The sequence below is a fragment of the Lagenorhynchus albirostris genome, chromosome 3 (genome assembly GCF_949774975.1).
Source record: "Lagenorhynchus albirostris chromosome 3, mLagAlb1.1, whole genome shotgun sequence".
NCBI lineage: Eukaryota > Metazoa > Chordata > Mammalia > Artiodactyla > Delphinidae > Lagenorhynchus > Lagenorhynchus albirostris.
In genome coordinates, this window is record NC_083097.1 from 58,951,920 (window position 1) to 58,973,304 (window position 21,385).

Here is a 21,385-nt window from a genome sequence, read left to right on the forward strand (position 1 = left end):
ATTCTTAAGGAATGAAAGTAAACAATCCTGGCCATATTCATGGAAAATGATAAAGCCAAATATAAGTTACATCACCCATGTTATTCAGACAACGGATTATGGGGAAAAGACCCAGAACTTTACAAAAGTTTCCTTAACTGTTTCCAATACATATCCTGGGGGAAAGTACATTTAATACTATCTTTCTTTGTTCTTTTAGAGTTCTTCCATTTGGTGCATTTGCAAACAAGTCAGTGTGCTCAACTAAAGGAATGGAGCAAGGACACCACAGGATGGATTTTCTCAAAATTTATGAGGAAAACCAATTTAATTTCTATAATTCCAAGTTTGATTTCTACAACTCTCTACTGACATGATGAACAGATATAACAGGGCAGTTCAATTTTACCTGATATAAGATGCTTTTGATGTTTAGGAACATATCTCTCAAGGAGACGCTTCATACATGAGTCTTTGGCTTCATCCAAAGCACACTTTCCACTGTCATTTCTAAATAAAGGATCTGCTCCATTCAAAAGAAGTAACTGTGCCACCTAGAGGAAGATTTTGTGAGGGAGCCCAGACAAAAGGTGTATTATTATAAATGTGTGCCAGCATACAACTCTAAGCAACATTAAGTATTTCTTTCAACAATACAGTTTGGGTTTCCTGTAACATTACTGCCCCAAACCAAAAATTAATGTAACTGCTACTGAATCATAATTTATTAATATAAATATGCCTTCTCTTACAAAAAAAAAAAAGGAGAGAGGAAGTAAGGAAGAGGGAGGAAAGGAGGAATGGAGGGAGGGGCAGAAATGTTTGTGGTTCAGTTGCTGATGAAATGGAGCTAGCAGATATACCAGGAATTAGGATTACATTCTGTAGTAGTAAACGTAATTTTAACAGGTTCCAGGAAATAGCTATGTCTTCTGTATAGACCTGTGTTGCTGCTGCTCCCCCTCGGTATCAGAGAGAAACAGGTAAATCTTTAATCTGTTACTGCTCCTCGAGTAACCTCCTCTATGATGCTCTCCCTGACCTCCTCACCCACTGATCCCCTAGAGAAAAATGACCTCTTCCTACTTTTATGTACATATTTTATGTCCAATATGCTGTATATTATACTTATTTCTTATATATTTCTCTCTCCTGTACTCCAAGTTTTTTGAGGGTAGGACTCTGTTTTCTTTTAAAATTAATTTATTATTTTTGAATAGGAAATTAATAAATATGGTTCAAAATACAGAAGGCTCAGAGAAGTAGACAATGAAAAATAAGTTTCCCTCCTCAACCCTTGTCCTCTAGTCATCTAATTATTTTTTTCTAAGTCAGCTCTGGTTACAGTTTCTTCTGAACTTTTCCAGAGTTAGTCTAGTCCAACAGGTATATATGTACGAATCATAACTGTGTACATACATTTTTTCTTACACAAGTGGTCATATACTATATACATTCCTGCCCACCCCACCCTGCAACAGACTTTGAAGATTGTTCCAAATCAGTATGGATTGAACTTCATCATTCTTTTTAGCAGCTGAGTAATAGTTTACTTTTGAATGTACTATATGAATGTACTATAATTTACTTAACCAGTACCCTACTGATGCACGTTTAAGTTGCTTCCAAGTTTTTGCAACAGATATATGTCTTAATCATCTTTATATTCCCAGTGTCTATTTCAGTATCTGGCATAGCGTATATATTTAATAAATGTTGTTTAATAAAAGAATGAATGTTGACCAAGGAGGATGTGGGTAACAGGCTTTAAATAACATACTAAACGAAGCCTAGATTTCTCTGTTAATGTCTGGAATGAGAGAAAGGATCTGAATTTCTGAAAATTTTATGCATCTGAAGATTAAAGATATATACATTTTTCCTTTTATAACAAAGCATTCTAGGAGAGAAAAATGCCCCACCACACACAGGGAGAATACGAGCCAAATCTTTTAAAAATTATTAAGACTCAGCAACTTGATTCTGCTTTTCAAATGGCTTTACTGTGGGAGTTTAATGCTAGATAGGGCGATTGAAAGTAACAGTAGATACAATTAAATTTATAATTCATATTCCTGGAGCTTCACATTTTGTTTAGTAATACAAATAGAGAGTGTACCACTTTTTTTCAGGAAAAGTAGTTTCATAAGTGGGTTGCCAAAGGAGCTGTGTTGCTTATCTCTGGAGGTTTTATGTCAAATAATAAGCCATGCAGTATGAAAGTAACTCAGGATCAACAAGCATGAGAAAGAAGATGGGAGGAAGGGAAAAGGCAAGGGCTAGAGCTTCACTTTTCTGGAAATCTGGGCTGGTGATCCCAAGGGAGTGAATACATTACTTTGGCAGTCTCTGTTTTAGACTCTGGATACTCTGCGTCACCAACTATGCACATTTACCAATTCTCTCTACAGCTTGGTATCAGGAATTCTGAAGCCTAACTAATATATCCTCTTTAAAAAACTCTCTTCTTACCAAATGGCAGTAAATCAGTTATTTCCACTATGCTTTTTACCCCTATTTTAAATCTGCATTTAGGTTCTGTATTAGTTATCTGTTGCTACCTAACAAGTTACCCCAAAACTTAGTAGCTTAAAACAATAATAAATATTTATAATCTCATAGTTTCTGTGGGTCAGGAATTTGGGAGTGGCCACAGGTGGATGGTTCTGCCTCAGGGTCTCTCATGAGGTTACAGTCAAAATGTTGGCTGGAGATACAATCACCTAAAAGCTTGCCTGGGGACTTCCCTGGTGGTGCAGTAGTTAAGAATCCACCTGCCAAGGCAGGGGACACGGTTCGAGCCCTGGTCCGGGAACATCCCACATGCCGCGGAGCAACTAAGCCCATGAGGCACAACTACTGAGCCTGCACTCTAGAGCCCGCGAACCACAACTACTGAGCCCACGTGCCACAACTACTGAGCCCACGTGCCTAGAGCCCATGCTCCACAACAAGAGAAGCCACTGCAATGAGAAGCCCGTGCACCGCAACGAAGAGTAGCCCCTGCTCGCCGCAAGTAGAGAAAGCCCACATGCAACAATGAAGACCCAACGCGGCCAAATACAAATAAATAAAATAAATTATTTTAAAAAATTTAAAAATTAAAAAATAAATAAAAGTTTGCCTGGGATTGGAGGATCTGTTTCTAAGATGGCTCACTAACATGGCTGTGGGCAGGAGGCCTTTGTCCACTGCCACGTGAACCTCTCCATGGAGCTGCTTGAGTGGCTGCACGAAATGACATCTGGCTTCTCCCAGTGTTGCTGAACAAGTGAGTGAGAGAACAAGGAAGAAGCCGCAACAGTTTTCAACCTAGTCTTAGAAGTCATGTACTGTGTCACTCCTGCCACACTGTGTTTGTTAGAAGCAACTCACTGAAACTCCAGCCTACCCTCCTGAGGAGAGGAATCAGGATCCACCTTTCGAAGGGAGGACTGTTAAAGAATTTGTGGACATACTTTAAGATTACCACATGTTCTTAACTGGAACAAGCAGAGCAATTTCAGTAAGTGGCTGGCCTCACAATCCCCACTTATTTAGTTCATCAAACAGTAGGCCCCATAAGGAAATACACTGCTACTTAAAGCTTGCCCGTGGCTTTTCACCTTTAATCATATTATTGACTCTAGTGCTTTCCTCCCTCTAGAATCAGCTGACTTCTGTGTGGCTGAACCACACTGACTCCATTTTGTCAGCTCTATCTTAGGTCTGAAGTCCTACCCCTTCCCTTTCTGCATGATTAAGCTTTAGCCTACTCACAAGGAATGTGCCCAAGCCAGATAAACTCCCTGTCAACTTTTACCCTTGCTGACAGAAAACTGGAAGAGTGTCTTCTGTTGACACAGATGCTTAATGGTCATGAGACCCCCCAGGGGGAGGAAAAATCTCCAGTTCCAGTTAGTGTGGACATGCTTCTCATTTGGTAGTCAGATCCTGTTGTTAGCTTTGGCCACTTTAAATCTCCCTGTGCTCCTTTCAGTGGTGAGAAGCACAGCTGTGAATGCCTCTGGATTGTGTCTGCCCAATCCTGCCAGTATGTAAGCTACCCACAATAAACTTCACAATTGCACTTTATGGAATTGCCTGCTTTGTTTTCCAGTCTCAAAGTTCCTTTTCAGTTTGGAGGATATTATTCCATATCTCTGCCTTCCAACAACTTCCTTGCATAAGAAGCCAACAGGACAGAGAATAAAATTCTTTCAAGTACTGGAAAAGACAGTATTTTTACCACACATCCCTAATGGAATATAAACAAAACAAAAAGAACTGTAAAAAAAGCACTTCATTAGTAGTTCCATTGTTAATAATAATATTGTTAATATTCATAATAATAATACACTAATAGTAATACTGTTAAGTGTGCTGTACGATAAAGAAATTAATGTATTAAGAAACAAATGTTTAGCATAAGAGAAAAAGAGATACAAGTATAAAATCAAAGTTATTATGAATATTAAGTCTGAAATGGAAATATCAGTAAGAACTCATGATTTGTTTTTCTTTCTAAAAGTATACATTTCACTGAAAATGCCTAAAAACAATGACATCCAATAGCAATGAGCACACATAGCACCCAGATTGTGGTCTCTGATAGTTTTTACATTAAAACACCATTTAGAGAAAATATGGGAAGAAACATAAAGTCAGTCAAATCCAGAATTTAGGAAATTCTATAAGACAAATGACCCAGGTTCTAGAAGACACACACAAAAGAAAATATAGGAAGAACTGTTATAGATTAAAACATACTTAAGAGGGACTTCTCTGGTGGTCCAGTGGTAGAGAATCCACCTCCCAATGCAGGGGACGCAGGTTCAATCCCTAGTCAGGGAACTAAGATCCCGCATGCCGCAGGTCAACTAAGCCTGCATGCCACAACTACTAAGCTCCTGCGCCTCAACTAGAGCCCACGTGCTGCAAACTACAGAGCCCACACACTCTGGAGCCTGGGCACTACAATTAGAGAAGAGAAAACTCGCATGCCACAACTAGAGAGAAGCCCGAGCACTATAACAAAGAGCCCGCGCGCCACAACGAAAAATCCCGCATGCCTCAATGAAGATCCAGTGTGCCACAACTAAGACCCGAAGCAGCCAAAAATAAAATAAATAAATAAATAAATAATAAACCTTTAAAAAAACCACACACACTTAAGAGACATAACAAACACATGTAAAGTACAGACATTGATAGATCATGATTCAAACAAAAACTTGTAATAAAAAACATTTTTAGATAATTTGGGGAAATTTAAATATGGACTAGATATTATTAAGTGGTATTTAAAATTTTAATTTTTATAAGGTAAGATGATAAAAAATGTGGGTGTGGAAAAAAATGTCCTTATCTGTTAGAGATGCAGGTACAAGTATTTATGGATAAAATGGTATGATGTCTGGGATTTTAAAAAAATACTCCCAACAACAACAAAACACCATCCATGCTCCGGCCTGTTGATGTGGTATGACTTTTTAAAGTGTAATAGAATATACAATCAAACTTTATAAGAAAGCTCACTCCAGACACAAATGGAATGCATAATCACCATGTGTGGGGGATATCTTTTCAATATCTGTGAATCCCAGCAACACTGTCAATGAACCTCCAATTCAACATCTCAAATATTTATATACCACAAGATACTTCAGGAGTTAGAGGCCTGTGTCTTTGGTCCCTTTTACTTCACTAAGGGTACAAGAGAAGGCTACATATCTGCAAAGGCCAGAAAGAAGACTGCCAGTTATAGCCTGTGAGGCAGAAGTTAATTGCAGCCAAGTTATCAGGAGGGGCAAAGGAAGAACTGAGAAAGAAAAGAAAAAAAGGTATAAATCACCCACGGCTCATATTACTCAAAGAGAGAAAAGATTCTTGACCAGGACAGGTGAGCCCTGGCAAGTTGGAGAGCGGATGGGCCATGGAGAGAGAGAAGAAATGCTTTGGCATGAGGTTTCTCTGCTAGAGGCCAGTTTTAAAGAGCAGTTAAAAGACAGAGAGAGGGCTCACACCATCACTTGTTCTAGCATTCTTCTGGCCATTAAATTAGGTCCAAGACAGAATTTTCTCCCCCAAGCCCTCTACAAAATGTGCAGGAATGACCACTTACCATCAGGTGATACATTATCCAAAAAAAGCAAAACCACCTAAACCCTCCAAACTAGGAAGGGATATGTCCTATTTGTCTACGCCCATGGTTCCTGGCAGCCTTCCCCAGCTTTACCTGTGGTAGGCATTTCTTCTGAGGAACACTGAACAGATTTTCCTGAGCCTTGTTGATTAGCCCCCTTTCCTACCCTAGAGGTTTTAAACCCAGAGGCAACTTCCAATACTTGAAATAAATAATAAGCTATTTTCACAAGTGCCTCAGACCAATGCAGTTCCTGGACCAGAAAAATGTCTAGGAAGCTCAGAACATATATGATAAAGCAAGTGTGCTGGAATTCATAATCTTAATTAATATTACCATTATTGAAGCTACTATTAACCAACTTGTATAGAATTATAGTATTTTGATACTATAACCACTGGTACCTCTGTGCTGGTGTGTACTGGCTGATCATTAAAACCTGGGAGGTTCTCATGTCTTAGTCTGACTCTGAAAGTAACACTAGACTACAAAAAGCTGTAAGCCTGCTATCAGGGCTGGACATCACTGTGTAACACTCTAAGAAGGAAATGTTCTCCTAAAGCCTATAAAGAACCATACAAAAAGAGTCTAAAGAAATTTAAAAAATACTGTGTATAACCAAAATACGCATTCTGAAGTTATTAAAAGTAACATGTAAAATGGGATCTACCACATTAGGCACAACTGATCCATCACACAGTAAAATTTTATTATGAATTCTGAGTATTGATTAGCAGAATGAACTGAAACTGGATCCCTATCTGTTTTTCTATTGCTTGGTCCCAGAGGTTTTTAATACTTGCAGAATGTAGTGTTTGCTCTGCAAACAAAAGAATCACAGTACCTTATAATGTCCATTCATCACAGCATCATGTAGGGGAGTGATCTGGTACATTCCTCTGATATTTACATCTGCTCCACCCTTTAATAGTTCACTTGCTGTCTGATAAAATCCTCCTACACTAGCTTCATGAAGTGCTGTCCAACCTGTTACACAAAAAAGAAATGGTGTTTGTTTATACTTGGCATCTTAATAATGTTTGTGCTTGCCCTTAAAATAAGAACTCTAATTCTAAGTTGTTGCTTTAAAAATATTTTGGTTATATGAGACAAGATAATCTCACCATGAAAGCAACCTGTATTATTTGTGGATTCAATAAATCTGATGGACAAATAAAATTCCTACCCCTAATTCTGTTGGTGTTAATATGGAAAAATATGAAAGTAAGTAAAATATTTGAAACTATTTTTGCCCCCCTCAAATAAAAAGGCTGTAAGGGGGGGTAATTATTATTAGCTCATAGAGAATGCTGGTTGTAGGCTACTTTTCTGCAGAGAAGAGGGGGAAAAGCCTTATTTGTAACTCAAGGTATTTCCATTAAAATAACCCACCCAGCCAGCAAGACTACGCAGAAGTCAGTTCAAAAGTATACAGTCGACTCATGAACAACGTGGGTTTGAACTATGCAGGTTTACCTTATACACAGATTTTTTTCCAACAGTAAATACTACAGTACTACACAATCTGAGGTTAGCTGAAGGAGTAACCATGGATACGGAGGGCTAACTGTAACTTATTCTCAGATTTTTGACCACACAGAGGGTTAGCACCCTTAACTCCCATGTTGTTCATGGGTCAACTGTATATTTCTTTTCTCCCTATTTGCAAAAAGTTAGTTACAGTAAATTCAACAAACATACCACAAACTGCTCCAAGAAAACCAGTCATCCAAATAAATATCTTCTTCCTTTGCTAGCCAGATTTAATGGTATAAGTCAAAGATATCTAAACTCCAAAAAATCATACAATTGATATAAGAAAACATAAAAAGTTGCAAGTTAAAGTGTGCTTCATTCTTTCCTTCCATAAACCAGAGTTTCTCAACCTTGGCAATAACATTTTCAGAACCTTCTCCATAATCCAGTTTCTCAACCTTGGCACTAACATTTTCAGAACCTTCTCCATAATCCAGTTTTTCAACCTTGACACCGACATTTTGGGCTAAATGTTCTGGGCACTGTAGGATGTTTAGCAGTATCCCTGGTCTTAATCCATCAGATGCCAGTAGTACCCTGCTGCCCATTCCAGTTGTAAAAACTAAAAATGTTTCCAGAAACTACCAAATGTCCCCTTTGAGGGGACACTCCAGTTAAGAACGTCTATAGAAGGAGTTTCTCCAATAGTATTAATTAAAGAGCCTTGAGGAAGAAATGAAGAGCACCAAAACTGGTAAATATATAGTTAATAGAATTATTTCCTATAAATTTCCTTAAAATACACAAGGCTACTTAAAGCAAAAATTATAACTTTATGTTTTGGAGTTTATCCTGTATATACATGTAATATATGCGACAGACGTAACATAAAGGATAAGGGAGGGGCTCCCCTGGTGGCACAGTGGTTAAGAATCCGCCTGCCAATGCAGGGGACATGGGTTCAAGCCCTGAGCCAGGAAGATCCCACATGCCACAGAGCAACTAAGCCCATGTGCCACAACTACTGAGCCTGCGCTCTAGAGCCCGCGAGCCACAATTACTGAGCCTGAGTGCCACAACTACTGAAGCCCGTGTGCCTAGAGTCCACGCTCCACAACAAGAGAAGCCACTGCAATGAGAAGCCTGCACACAGCAACGAAGAGTAGCCCCCACTCACTGCAACTAGAGAAAGACCACGCACAGCAACAAAGACCCAACGTAGCCAAAAATAAATAAATAAATTTATAAAAAAAAAAAAGGAAAAGGGAGATGTATTTGATGTTCTTACATTTTATATGAAGTATTACAATATTAACTCTAAGAAGACTATAAAATATTAAAAATGTATATTGTAATCCCTAGAGTAATCACTACAAAATAATGCAAAGACAAAAACAAATAGATGAAGACACAAGAAACACAAGTAAAATGGCAGTAAATCCAAATATTCATATTAAATGAAAATCGACTAATTACCCCAATTAGACAGGCAGAGGTTGTCAGAATGAAATTAGAACATTTTCTTACACCATATACAAAAATAAACTCAAAAAGGATTGAAGATGTAAATGTAAGATGGGAAAACTCCCAGAAGAAAACTTAGGCAGAACACACTTTGACATAAATCATAGCAATATTTTTTTGGATCTGTCTCTTAAGATGAAGGAAACAAAAGCAAAAATAAATGAATGGGACCTAGTTAAACTGAAAAGCTTTTGCACAGCAAAGGAAACCATCAACAAAACAAAAAGACAATGTACTGGATGGGAGAAAACATTTGCCAATGATATGACCAATAAGAGGTTAATATCCAAAATACATAAACAGCTCATACAACTCAATATCAAAAAACAAACAGGCCAATCAAAAAATGGGCAGAAGACCTGAACAGACATTTTTCCAAAGAAGACATATAGCTGGCTAACAGGCACATGAAAAGATGCCCAAAATGAAAAATTATCAGAGAAATGAAAATCAAAACCACAATGAGATATTACCTCACAACTGTCAAAATGGCTATCATCAAAAAGTCTGCAAATAACAAAGGCTGGTGAGGAAGCAGAGAAAAGAGAACCCTTGTACACTGTTGGTGGAAATGTAAATTGGTACAGCCACTATGGAAAACTGTATGGAAGTTCCTCAAAAACCAAAAAACAGAACTACCTTATGATCCAGCAATTCTACTGCTAGGTATGTATCTGAAGAAAATGAAAACACTAATTTGAAGATACATGCACCCCAACGTTCACAGCAGCATTATTTACAAGTAGTCAAGATTTGGAAGCAACTTAAGTGCCCAACAATGATGAACAGAAAAAGAAGATGTGGTACACACACACACACACACACACACACACACACACACACACACACACACACTGGAATATTATTCAGCCATAAAAAAGAATGGAATCTGTCATTTGCAACAATGTGGATGGACCTAGAGAGTACTATGCTTAGCGAAATACGACAGAGAAAGACAAATACTATATGTTATGACACGTGTGAAATCTAAAAATTAAAAAGAAATGTATATAACAAAACAGAAACAGACTTACACATATAGAGTAAAAACTAATGGCTACCAGTGGATAGAGGGAAGTGGGGAGGGGCAAGAAAGGGGTAGAGAATTAAGAGACACAATCTACTGAGACACAATCTACTATGTACAAAATACATAAGCAATATGGAAATATTGTACAGGACTGGGAAATATAGCCATTATTTTGTATTAACTTTAAATGGAGTATAACATATAAAAATATTGCATCACTATGTTGTATACCTGAAACTAACATAATATTGTAAATCAACTAAACTTCAATTTTTAAAAATAATAAAGAAATAATTGTTTGAGAAAGCCATGTTGGAGTTGAAAGAATAATTTAAAAAATAAAAAATATGTATACTGGCCTCTGCCCCCTGGTTCCTAACACAGAGCTCCTAAAACCCTTGTAAACAGGGGTGGCAGGATGATCTTTCGTCCTTATAGTCTTTGACCCTAGTTCCTGATACAGAATTTCCAAGACCTTTGTCATTTCCTGAATGATAGGAGAATCTGTCTCAGAGCTCCTAAAATCCCTTGGAATTTCCTGGGAGATATAAGTGTATTTTGTTCCAATGAGGCAAGTTTTGGTGGGCTCATAGATGAGGCTGGTCACCAGAAAGACCAAGTCATAATTAGAAGCTGGAACTTTCAGGTCTGCCTCTGTTCTTCAGAAAGGAGAGAGGGGCTAGAAATGGATTTAATAATCGATCATGCCTATGTGATGAAGTCTCCATAAAAATCCCCAAAGTATGGGGTTTGGAGAGCTTATCCAGGTTGGTGAACACATCTGAATGCTGAGAGGACAGCACACCCCAATTCCATGGAGACAGAATTTCCTGTGTTTCGGACCCTTCCAGACCTCACCTTATGTACCCTTTTCAGCTGGCTTTTCATCTGTATCCTTAATCATATGCTTTATTATATAATAAACTGGTAAATATAAGTTAAGTGTTTCCCTGAGTCCATGAGCTGTTCTAGGAAATGATCAAATCCAAGAAATGGGTCATGGTAACCCCCAGTTTGTAGCCAAGGTGAATGAAACCTGTGGGTAACCTGGTGATCTCCTACTTGTGATTGGCATCTGAAGTGGGGGTCAGCCTCATAGGACTGATGTCTTAATCTGTGGAGTCTACACTAACAACGTCTAGTGTCAGAATTGAATTGAATTGCAGGATACCCAGCCGGTGTGGAAGAATTGTTCAATGTGTGGAAAACCCACATATCTGGGTGTGAATAGAGGAGAAACACATGAGTGTTTCCCTGTACAATAAGTATGTAACAAAAACAAATATGGAGAATCTAGAAATTAGGTATATGGATGTTCACTGTTCAATTCTTTCAACTTTTCTGTATGTTTGAAATTTTTCATAATTTCATAAAAATTTTCAAATAAACGTGAACTTTTGGAAGATAACTATTTAAGATCTATTTTTTAAAAAATAATATAAAAACGCTCTTCCCCCAAAGTACTGTCTCCAATAAAAAGCGTGAACTAATTGCTATTTAGGTTCTGGGACCTGTAAACCAGTGGAAATTTGCTTACTGATAATGTACACTGGTTAACTTGATTATTTGCCACAGTCTAGAAATCAAATGTAACAAAGAATTTCCCTTCTCCTAAGGCTTACTCCTTCTGTGTTGTAAAACCACTCCTTGTAAATAAAGATGGAGTACATTTTATAACAGATCTTTTATTATCTCCCAAAACTGCAGGTTGGGAGATCCTTAAACAACATAGATTTTTCTTTTTAAAAATGTAAGTATCTTGGAGGAAATTTCTTCAAAGGTTTATAAGAATGTAAATTTCCTATGAAGACAATATAATTTAACGCATTTGTTTAAAAAGATTCAAGATCATAATAATATTAGTTATATGATCTAATGCAGCAATTGTTAACACCCACAGAGATATAAAGTGCACTCTCTTCATTACAGTCCTCAACAATTTTGCCTCTCATTTTTTATGTCTCTTGCCTTGCTGTTGGCTTAAACTTCTTGCTATTATCAATATCCTGACCTAAGCCAACCTTTCTTTTCAGTTCTAATGTGTCATAGGCTTAGGAATCAGATAGGATTCTGTGTAAAATAATGCTCAAGTCATTGATCTGACAGAGTTTTAGCAAAGAAGCTTTATTAGATCTATTTTAGGTATTCAGAATTTATTTTCAGGCTACTTCATGGTTGTCACCCTTGGTTTTGATAGGTAAAGAATTATTGAAATTGGTTTTTAAATCAAAGATATCACAAAATGTAAATGAGGACTTAAAAATGCAAATGTTATCTTTAAAAAGACCATTGGTCTGTTACTATAACGTTTTGTTAATTCCTCAAAAGGCACTTAAGCCTTTATTGGATTATCTCACAAAATAAATTTATTTAAACCTTCCTAGCAGATACTGTTTATCTTTTTGTTTTCATAGTATCTGGCACAGAGGAGGCATACGGTAAAAGCTCACTACATTGAATTATATGGAGGCCATACACCTCTTGTCAGTAGTTCTTGAACATTAATGAGAATAAAAATCATCTAGGGAACTTGATTTCCAGATTTTAACCTACAGATTTTGATTGTGATTTTGAGTGATTTTGTGTGTGTGTGTGCTTTGGGAGGGTGAAGTAAAGGTTGCATTTTGAACAAATATTTTAAGTGACTCTTACGAAAATGGCTTATGGACAACCCTTTGCAAACACTGCCCTCTGCAATTCTGTGGGATGTGGTAGCCAGAAGTAGTAAAGGTCAGATTAAGATGCAAATTGAGAAGGAAAATAGAAAACAAGAGAGTTCAAAAAGTCTGGAAAATATGGAAGGATAAAGAATTCATGAAGGTCACAGAAGTACCTAGGGAAGTGAGGAGAAGGTCACTGCCTGGCCAAAGACAAGCAGGGAATAGCAACTGGGGATGTTAGTGATGGCACAGAAAAAAAGGTTAATGAAAAGAAACATGTTAAGATTGATGCTTGGGAAATCCATAAAGTCCAGTTATTGGCATGTAGAACTACTCCTAAACTAAAGGAGTACATAGAGACTAAGAGAAAGAACCATGTATTTCTCAAAATCAAAGGAGCAAGTGCTCTGGCTAGCAAGTAAGGATCCAAGGTTGAGAGCTATAAGACCATAATGGATGAACTGGGTGTGAGACTTAGAATAATAGTCTTTAAAACCTTGATTATAGTATAAATCCAGGTGCTGCTAAAGTAAGTACTGGGTGTGCACTTGTAATCACCTGCTTGTCCATGGATCGTGCTGCTGATCTCTGTGTACCATAAGACTTTGTGCATTGTTTCATATACCGAGAAAGTCTAGAAACAATAGTAAAAGTATGGACACAGTGCTGCTCAGTGTTTTAAGTACTTACGTGCCTTTAAGGAATCATTCCTCTCCAGGAGAATGTATCAGGTTCTCCCCACAGGAAGACTGTACAGAGACCTAGCCTTGCAGAAAGACTGTTCTTTCTGAGCTTCCTGCCCCACCCTCTCTACCTCATAGTCTGTTCTCTCCATTTCCCTGGCAATTGTCCTTGCTGTACATCTACCATTTTATCATCAATTTTCCCTGAAGCTCAATGTACCATCAGCTTCTTTCAGCTTTGAACCTCACTTCTCTTCCATTAAAAGCTGAGTCTCATAGTAAAAATGCCCACACAAAGCCAGCAAGCCAGCCCCAGGAACCCCATCCTTCTGTGTAATGCTACTGCACATGGCCCACCTGGTGCAGTGGGCCTTTGAAGGCATAACCTTTGAAGGCAGGCATAATCTTTGAAGGTGAAATGTAATGTTCTTCTCCTGCCTCTCCCCCCCATCTTACCACTTCCCTGGGAGATGATGGTGAAGCACTGCCTAAGTAGAAAAATTACCTGGAAGCTTTCTGTTTGAGACTTGCCTTAGGCCTACTTTGCCATACTTACATAGTAGTGACTCAGCTGAAACTACAAACCACTCTTAAGATAACTGTAAGTGGTAACCACAGCCTACCAGCATAACTTGGCTGATTAACATCTCCACCTTTCTTCATATAATGATGAACAAGATTAGCGTCATTGTTCAGAGCAGCTTTATACAGTAAGTTCTCTCCAAAGATGTTTCTACGGTTAATGTTACAACGAGATACTTTATTCAACTTCATTTTTTCTGAAATGAGGGCATGAACAAAAGAAAACAAAAAAATTAATAATCCTTATTTGAAAATCAAGAGGAATATAAGTAACAGAATGAATCCAGTCAACATTCTGGAATAGAGCATATTACATTATGGAGGAGTATTTCTTCCATTAACCCAACTATAATGGTATCTACATGCAAAAAGATGAAAAAGACAAATGTCATTAGTTTGAAATATTTGAGTAAATTATAAATCATGTAAGCAGTTTATATTGATTGAAAGTCTAGGAAAGGTGCATGTATGAGAAGACTAATGGATTATTTTCTTAAAAGTTCTGGTGAAAGGTATTATTTAAATCCAGAATTAGATGTTATTAAACCTAACAAAATATTAAATACCAAAATGTCTTATAAAACCATGAGGAGAAAATCTCAGAAGTATATAAGGAAGATACAAAAATTAACCCCAGCAAGACCAGAAAAGAGAATGCTAAATTTTCTTTCTTTACTAAAAATAATTGTCATGAACTTAAATAAAGCTTGGTCTTGAGCAGTATAATAGTTTTGATTTCCTAACCTGGGAAATACACAATTAAAATAGTTTTCCAGGTTATATATACCAAGTATCATTTCTCCCCTGTGCCTCCTAAACTCCTCATCTAGATAATCCAAATCCTGTCAGTTTTTACAGATAATACTCATTTGGTTTTCCTGAATTTCAGAACAGCTTTTCTTTCCTTTGGGCACCGCCCAGCTTGTGGGATTGAACCCGGGCCCTCGGCAGTGAGAGCGCAGAGTCCTAACCACTGGACCGCCAGGGAATTCCCTCAGAGGAACTTTGGTGATAGCTTTTCTAGGTTCATCTAAATAACCTGCCCCATCCTGAAACCTCCGAAAGGTAACTGAGTACTGCAACAGGTTTCTTAATGGACCACAATTTAACTGCTTTGTTTTTATTTGATTCTCTCCATTCAGTTCCACTGTAAAACAAACCAACTGCTGAACACCTGAGCCTGCCTTCCCCCACCCCAGACTACAAAGCATTCTGCTCCCACCAGATAAACTATATGCAAAAATCAATAGTCTTTACTCCCAGATCTGTCTTTTCCAGTTGTACCCGCTATTATAAATAAGCAATTTATTAAAAATAACAAATTAAGAATACAAAAATTTTCAATGAAAACTAAGTTGTGAAAGACATTCACTTCTAGTCACGACTAAATAACTGCTGTGACTTGCCCTCCCATTGTAAACAACTAGAATATTAAACAAAATATATGGGGGAAAAAGACCCTTTATTCAGACATTGGAAAACAGGTAGTTCAGACCTATTTGACTTCCCTGAGTGAAGACAAACAGTGAAGTGAGCCCTAAGGTCACTCACTCCAGCTTCTTGTCTGGAGGCTTTTCAGAGTATAGCACAAGCATAGCAAGGTGATTCTGCTGAGCTAAGGAGACAGAGGTCAGAGTCTGGGGAGGCTGGGGTGAACAGAATTTACAGGGCAGGGCACCAGAGATGAGAGCATAGAGAAAAGGCACCAGAAATCTATACAAAGGGCTCCTTGAGTCATTATCTGAATACTGAACGCTCATGCGTGGGGTGAATCTTCATGAGGCTGGGTAAGAACAATTACCCAGGAACTATAAATTAACAACCATCAGAGATCACACAGGCTGGGAGACATTCACATTCCTGCCAGGCTGAGGAGAGACCTTGCTGAACTACTGGAACATTCAGAGAGACCTTTAATGGGTCATGTCTTAATAGCAGAGCTAAACTAGACCTAGAGTAAGGCCTACACTAGACCTGCCTAACAAGGTTTTTAAAAAAGTGTTGAAATGATCAAACTGATCTTCAGGTAACTTGTTGGCCAAAACAAAAATCAACACTCTTAAAATACACAGAATAACATTCTGCTGCATATGGATATACAATTGTTTTCCACTACAAAGGCCTTGTGCCTTTGTCAAAACTCAGGGTTTATTTCTGAACTCCCTTCTCCTTCCATGGACCTATTTCCCTATCTTGATGCGAATATCATGCTGTTTTGATTAAGCCATATAATAATTCTTGAAATCAGGTAATGTTAGCCCTTTAACTTTGTTCTTTATCAGAGCTGTCTTACTATTCTAGATTCTTTGCATTCCATATGAATTTTAGAACCGGCTTTGGCATTTCTACAAGAAAATCCTACAGGAATTTTGATTGAGATTGTGTAGAATCCATAAATATACCTGAGTAGAAATAACATCTTAATAATATTGTCTTCTGACTCAATCTCTCTCCATTTCTCTCCATCAAATTTCCTGTGTTTTCTCTGTTTAATATTTTGTAGGTTTCAGTGTACCTGTCTTTTACATCTTTTGCTAAATTTTATCTTTATTTCACATTCTTTGTAACTGTGGCATAAATTTCACTTCCTAATTGTTTGGTTTTCATATTTCACTTTCTAATTGTTTGTTGCTAGAATACAGAAATATAATTAATATCTGTATATTGATCTTGTATCTTGCAACTTTGCTAAACTCACTTACAGTTGCTTTTATTGTAGATTCCATCAGATTTTCTATACAGACGATTATGTCACTTGTGACTAAAGACTGTTTTACTTCTTCTTTTCCACCATGGATGCCTTTTATTTGTTTTTCTTCCTGACTGTACTGACTAGGACCTCCGGTACAATGATCAACGGAACTGGTGGGAACAGACATCCCTGTCTTATTTCTGATCTTAGGGGGAAAGCATTCACTCTTTCACCATTAAGTATGACAGCTGTGTATTTTTTTTTGTAGATGCCCTTTGTCAGATTAACCAAGTTCCCCTCTATTCTGAGTCTGCTGAGAGTTTTCATCAGTAATGGATGTTAGGTGTTGTCAAAATCTTTCTTTGCATCATCTACTAAAATGATCATATGGTTTTTCTTTTTTAACTTATTAATATAACAAATTACAGTGATTGATTTTCAAATGTAATGTAATGGAAATTTTTTGTTCTAGTTCTGTAAAAAATGCCATTGGTAATTTGATAGGGATTGTACTGAATCTCTAGATTGCTTTGGGTAGTATAGTCATTTTCACAATATTGATTCTTCCAATCCAAGAACATGGTATATCTCTCCATCTGTTGGTATCATCTTTAATTTCTTTCATCAGTGTCTTACAGTTTTCTGCATAGAGGTCTTTTGTCACCCAAGGTAGGTTTATTCCTAGGTATTTTATTTTTTTGTTGCAATGGTAAATGGGAGTGTTTCCTTAATTTCTCTTTCAGATTTTTCATCATTAGTGTATAGGAATGCAAGAGATTTCTGTGTATTAATTTTGTATCCTGCAACTTTACCAAATTCATTGATTAGCTCTAGTAGTTTTCTGGTGGCATTTTTAGGATTCTCTATGTATCCTGTCATCTGCAAACAGTGACAGTTTTACTTCTTCTTTTCCAGTTTGTATTCCTTTTATTTCTTTTTCTTCTCTGATTGCCGTGGCTAGGACTTCCAAAACTATGTTGAATAATAGTGGCGAGAGTGGACATCCTTGTCTTCTTCCTAATCTCAGAGGAAATGCTTTCAGTTTTTCACCATTGAGAATGATGTTTGCTGTGGGTTTGTCATATATGGCCTTTATTATGTTGAGGTAGGTTCCCTCTGTGCTCACTTTCTGGAGAGTTTTTGTCCTAAATAGGTGTTGAATTTTGTCAAAAGCTTTTTCTGCATCTATTGAGATGATCATATGGTTTTTATTCTTCAATTTGTTAATATGGTGTATCACACTGATTGATTTGCATATATTGAAGAATCCTTGCATCCCTGGGATAAATCCCACTTGATCATGGTGTATGATCCTTTTAATGTGTTGTTGTTAATCCTTTTAATGTGTAGTATTTTGTTGAGGATTTTTGCATCTATATTCATCAGTGATACTGCTCTGTAATTTTCTTTTTTTGTAGTATCTTTGTCTGGTTTTGGTATCAGGGTGATGGTGGCCTCGTAGAATGAGTTTGGGAGTGTTCCTTCCTCTGCAATTTTTGGAAAGAGTTTGAGAAGGATGGGTGTTAGCTCTTCCCTAAATGTTTGATAGAATTCACCTGTGAAGCCATCTGGTCCTGGACTTCTGTGTGTTGGAAGATTTTTATTACAGTTTCAACTTCATTACTTGTGATTAGTCTGTTCATATTTTCTATATCTTCCTGGTTCAGTCTTGGAAGGTTATACCTTTCTAAGAATTTGTCCATTTCTTCCAGGTTGCCCATTTTATTGGCATAGAGTTGCTTGTAGTAGTCTCTTAGGATGCTTTGTATTTCTGCAGTGTCTGTTGTAACTTCTTTTTCATTTCTAATTTTACTGATTTGAGTCCTCTCCCTCTTTTTCTTGATGAGTCTGGCTAATGGTTTATCAATTTTGTTTATCTTCTCAAAGAACCAGCTTTTAGTTTTATTGATCTCTGCTATTGTTTTCTTTGTTTCTATTTCATTTATTTCTGCTCTGATCTTTATGATTTCTTTCCTTCTGCTAACTTTGAGTTTTGCTTGCTCTTCTTTCTCTAGGTCCTTTAGGTGTAAGGATAGATTGTTTATTTGAGATTTTTCTTGTTTCTTGAGGTACGCTTGTATAGCTATAAACTTCCCTCTTAGAACTGCTTTTGCTGCATCCCATAGGTTTTGGATCATCGTGTTTTCATTGTCATTTGTCTCTAGGTATTTTTTAATCTCCTCAGCCATCTCTTGGTTATTTAGTAACGTATTGTTTATCCTCCATGTGTTTGTGGTTTTTACATTTTTTTCCCTGTAATTCATTTCTAATCTCATAGCGTTGTGGTCAGAAAAGATGCTTGATATGATTTCAATTTTCTTAAATTTACTGAGGCTTGATTTGTGACCCAAGATGTGATCTATCCTGGAGAATGTTCCATGCCCACTTGAGAAGAAAGTGTGATCTGCTGTTTTTGGATGGAATGTCCTATAAATATCACTTAAATTTATCTGGTCTATTGTGTCAGTTAAAGCTTCTGTTTCCTTATTTATTTTCATTTTGGATGATCTGTCCATTGGTTTAAGTGAGGTGTTAAAGTCCCCCACCATTATTGTGTTACTGTCGATTTCCTCTTTCACAGCTGTTAGCATCTGCCTTATGTATTGAGGTGCTCCTATGTTGGGTGCATATGTATTTATAATTGTTATATCTTCTTCTTGGATTGATCCCTTGATCATTATGTAGTGGCCTTCCTTGTCTCTTGTAACATTCTTTATTTTAAAGTCTATTTTATCTGATATGAGTATTGCTACTCCAGCTTTCTTTTGATTTACATTTGCATGGAATATCTTTTTCCAACCCCTCACTTTCAGTCTGTATGTGTCCCTAGGTCTGAAGTGGGTCTCTTGTAGACAGCATATAGATGGGTCTTGTTTTTGTATCCATTCAGCAGGCCTGTGTCTTTTGCTTGGAGCATTTAATCCATTCACGTTCAAGTTAATTATCGATATGTATGTTCCTATTACCATTTTCTTAATTGTTTTGGGTTTGTTTTTGTAGGTCCTTTTCTTCTCTTGTGTTTCCCACTTAGAGAAGTTCCTTTAGCATTTGTTGAAGAGCTGGTTTGGTGGTGCTGAATTCTCTTAGCTTTTGCTTGTCGGTAAAGCTTTTGATTTCTCCATTGAACCTGAATGAGAGCCTCGCCAGGTAGAGTAATCTTGGTTGTAGGTTCTTCCCTTTCATCACTTTAAATATATCATGCTACTCCCTCCTGGCTTGTAGAGTTTCTGCTGAGAAATCAGCTGTTAACCTTATGGGAGTTCTCTTGTATGTTGTCATTTTTCCCTTGCTGCTTTCAATAATTTTTCTTTGCCTTTAATTTTTGCCAATTTGATTACTCTGTGTCTCGGTGTGTTTCTCCTTGGGGTTTATCCTGTATGGGACTTGCTGCGTTTCCTGGACTTGGGTGGCTATTTCCTTTCCCATGTTAGGGAAGTTTTGAATATAATCTCTTCAAATATTTTCTTGGGGCCTTTCTCTCTCTCTTCTCCTTCTGGGACCCCTATAATGCAAATGTTGTTGCATTTAATGTTGTCCCAGAAGTCTCTTAGGCTGTCTTCATTTTTTTTCATTCCTTTTTCTTTATTCTGTTCTGCAGCAGTGAATTCCACAATTCTGTCTTCCAGGTCACTTATCTGTTCTTCTGTCTCAGTTATTCTGCTATTGATTCCTTCCAGTGTAGTTTTCATTTCAGTTATTGTATTGTTCATCTCTGTTTGTTTGTTCTTTAATTCTTCTAGGTCTTTGTTAAACATTTCTTGCATCTTCTCCATCTTTGCCTCCATTCTTTTTCCGAGGTCCTGGATCATCTTCACTATCATTATTCTGAATTCTTTTTCTGGAAGGTTGCCTATCTCCACTTCATTGAGTTGTTTTTCTGGGGTTTTATCTTGTTCCTTCATCTGGTACATAGCCCTCTGCCTTTTCATTTTGTCTATCTTTCTGTGAATGTGGTTTTTGTTCCACAGGCTGCAGGATTGTAGTTGTTCTTGCTTCTGCTGTCTGCCCTCTGGTGGATGAGGCTATCTAAGAGGCTTGTGCAAATTTCCTGATGGGAGGGACTGGTGGTGGGTAGAGTTGACTGTTGCTCTGGTGGGCAGTGCTCAGTAAAACTTTAATCCACTTGACTGGTGATGGGTGGGGCTGGGTTCCCTCCCTGTTGGTTGTTTGGCCTGAGGCAACCCAACACTGGAGCCTACATGGGCTCTTTGGTGGGGCTAATGACAGACTCTGGGAGGGCTCACACCAAGGAGTACTACCCAGAACTTCTGCTGACACTGTCCTTGTCCTCACGGTGAGACACAGCCACCCCCCGCCTCTGCAGGAGACCTCCCAACACCAGCAGGCAGGTCTGGTTCAGTCTCCCCTGCGGTCACTGCTCCTTCCCCTGGGTCTCGATGCGCACACTACTTTGTGTATGTCCTCCAAGAGTGGATTCTCTGTTTTCCCCAGTCCTGTCGAAGTCCTGCAATCAAATCCCACTAGCCTTCAAAGTCTGATTCTCTAGGAATTCCTCCTCCCGTTGCTGGACCCCTGGGTTGGGAAGCCTGACGTGGGGCTCAGAACCTTCACTCCAGTGGGTGGACTTCTGTGGTATAAGTGTTCTCCAGTCTGTGAGTCACCCACCCAGCAGTC

At 37.8% G+C, this 21,385-nt stretch overlaps 1 protein-coding gene across 1 annotated transcript in view; it reads right to left on the reverse strand.

Annotated features, from left to right (window-relative positions):
* The window catches only part of ANKRD31 (ankyrin repeat domain 31), a 129,702-nt gene that overhangs the window by 71,316 nt on the left and 37,001 nt on the right, over positions 1-21,385 (reverse strand). The window contains 3 exon segments of the mRNA XM_060146123.1: positions 389-533; positions 6,948-7,090; positions 14,100-14,255. Coding sequence (XP_060002106.1) covers positions 389-533; positions 6,948-7,090; positions 14,100-14,255 — 444 coding nt within the window.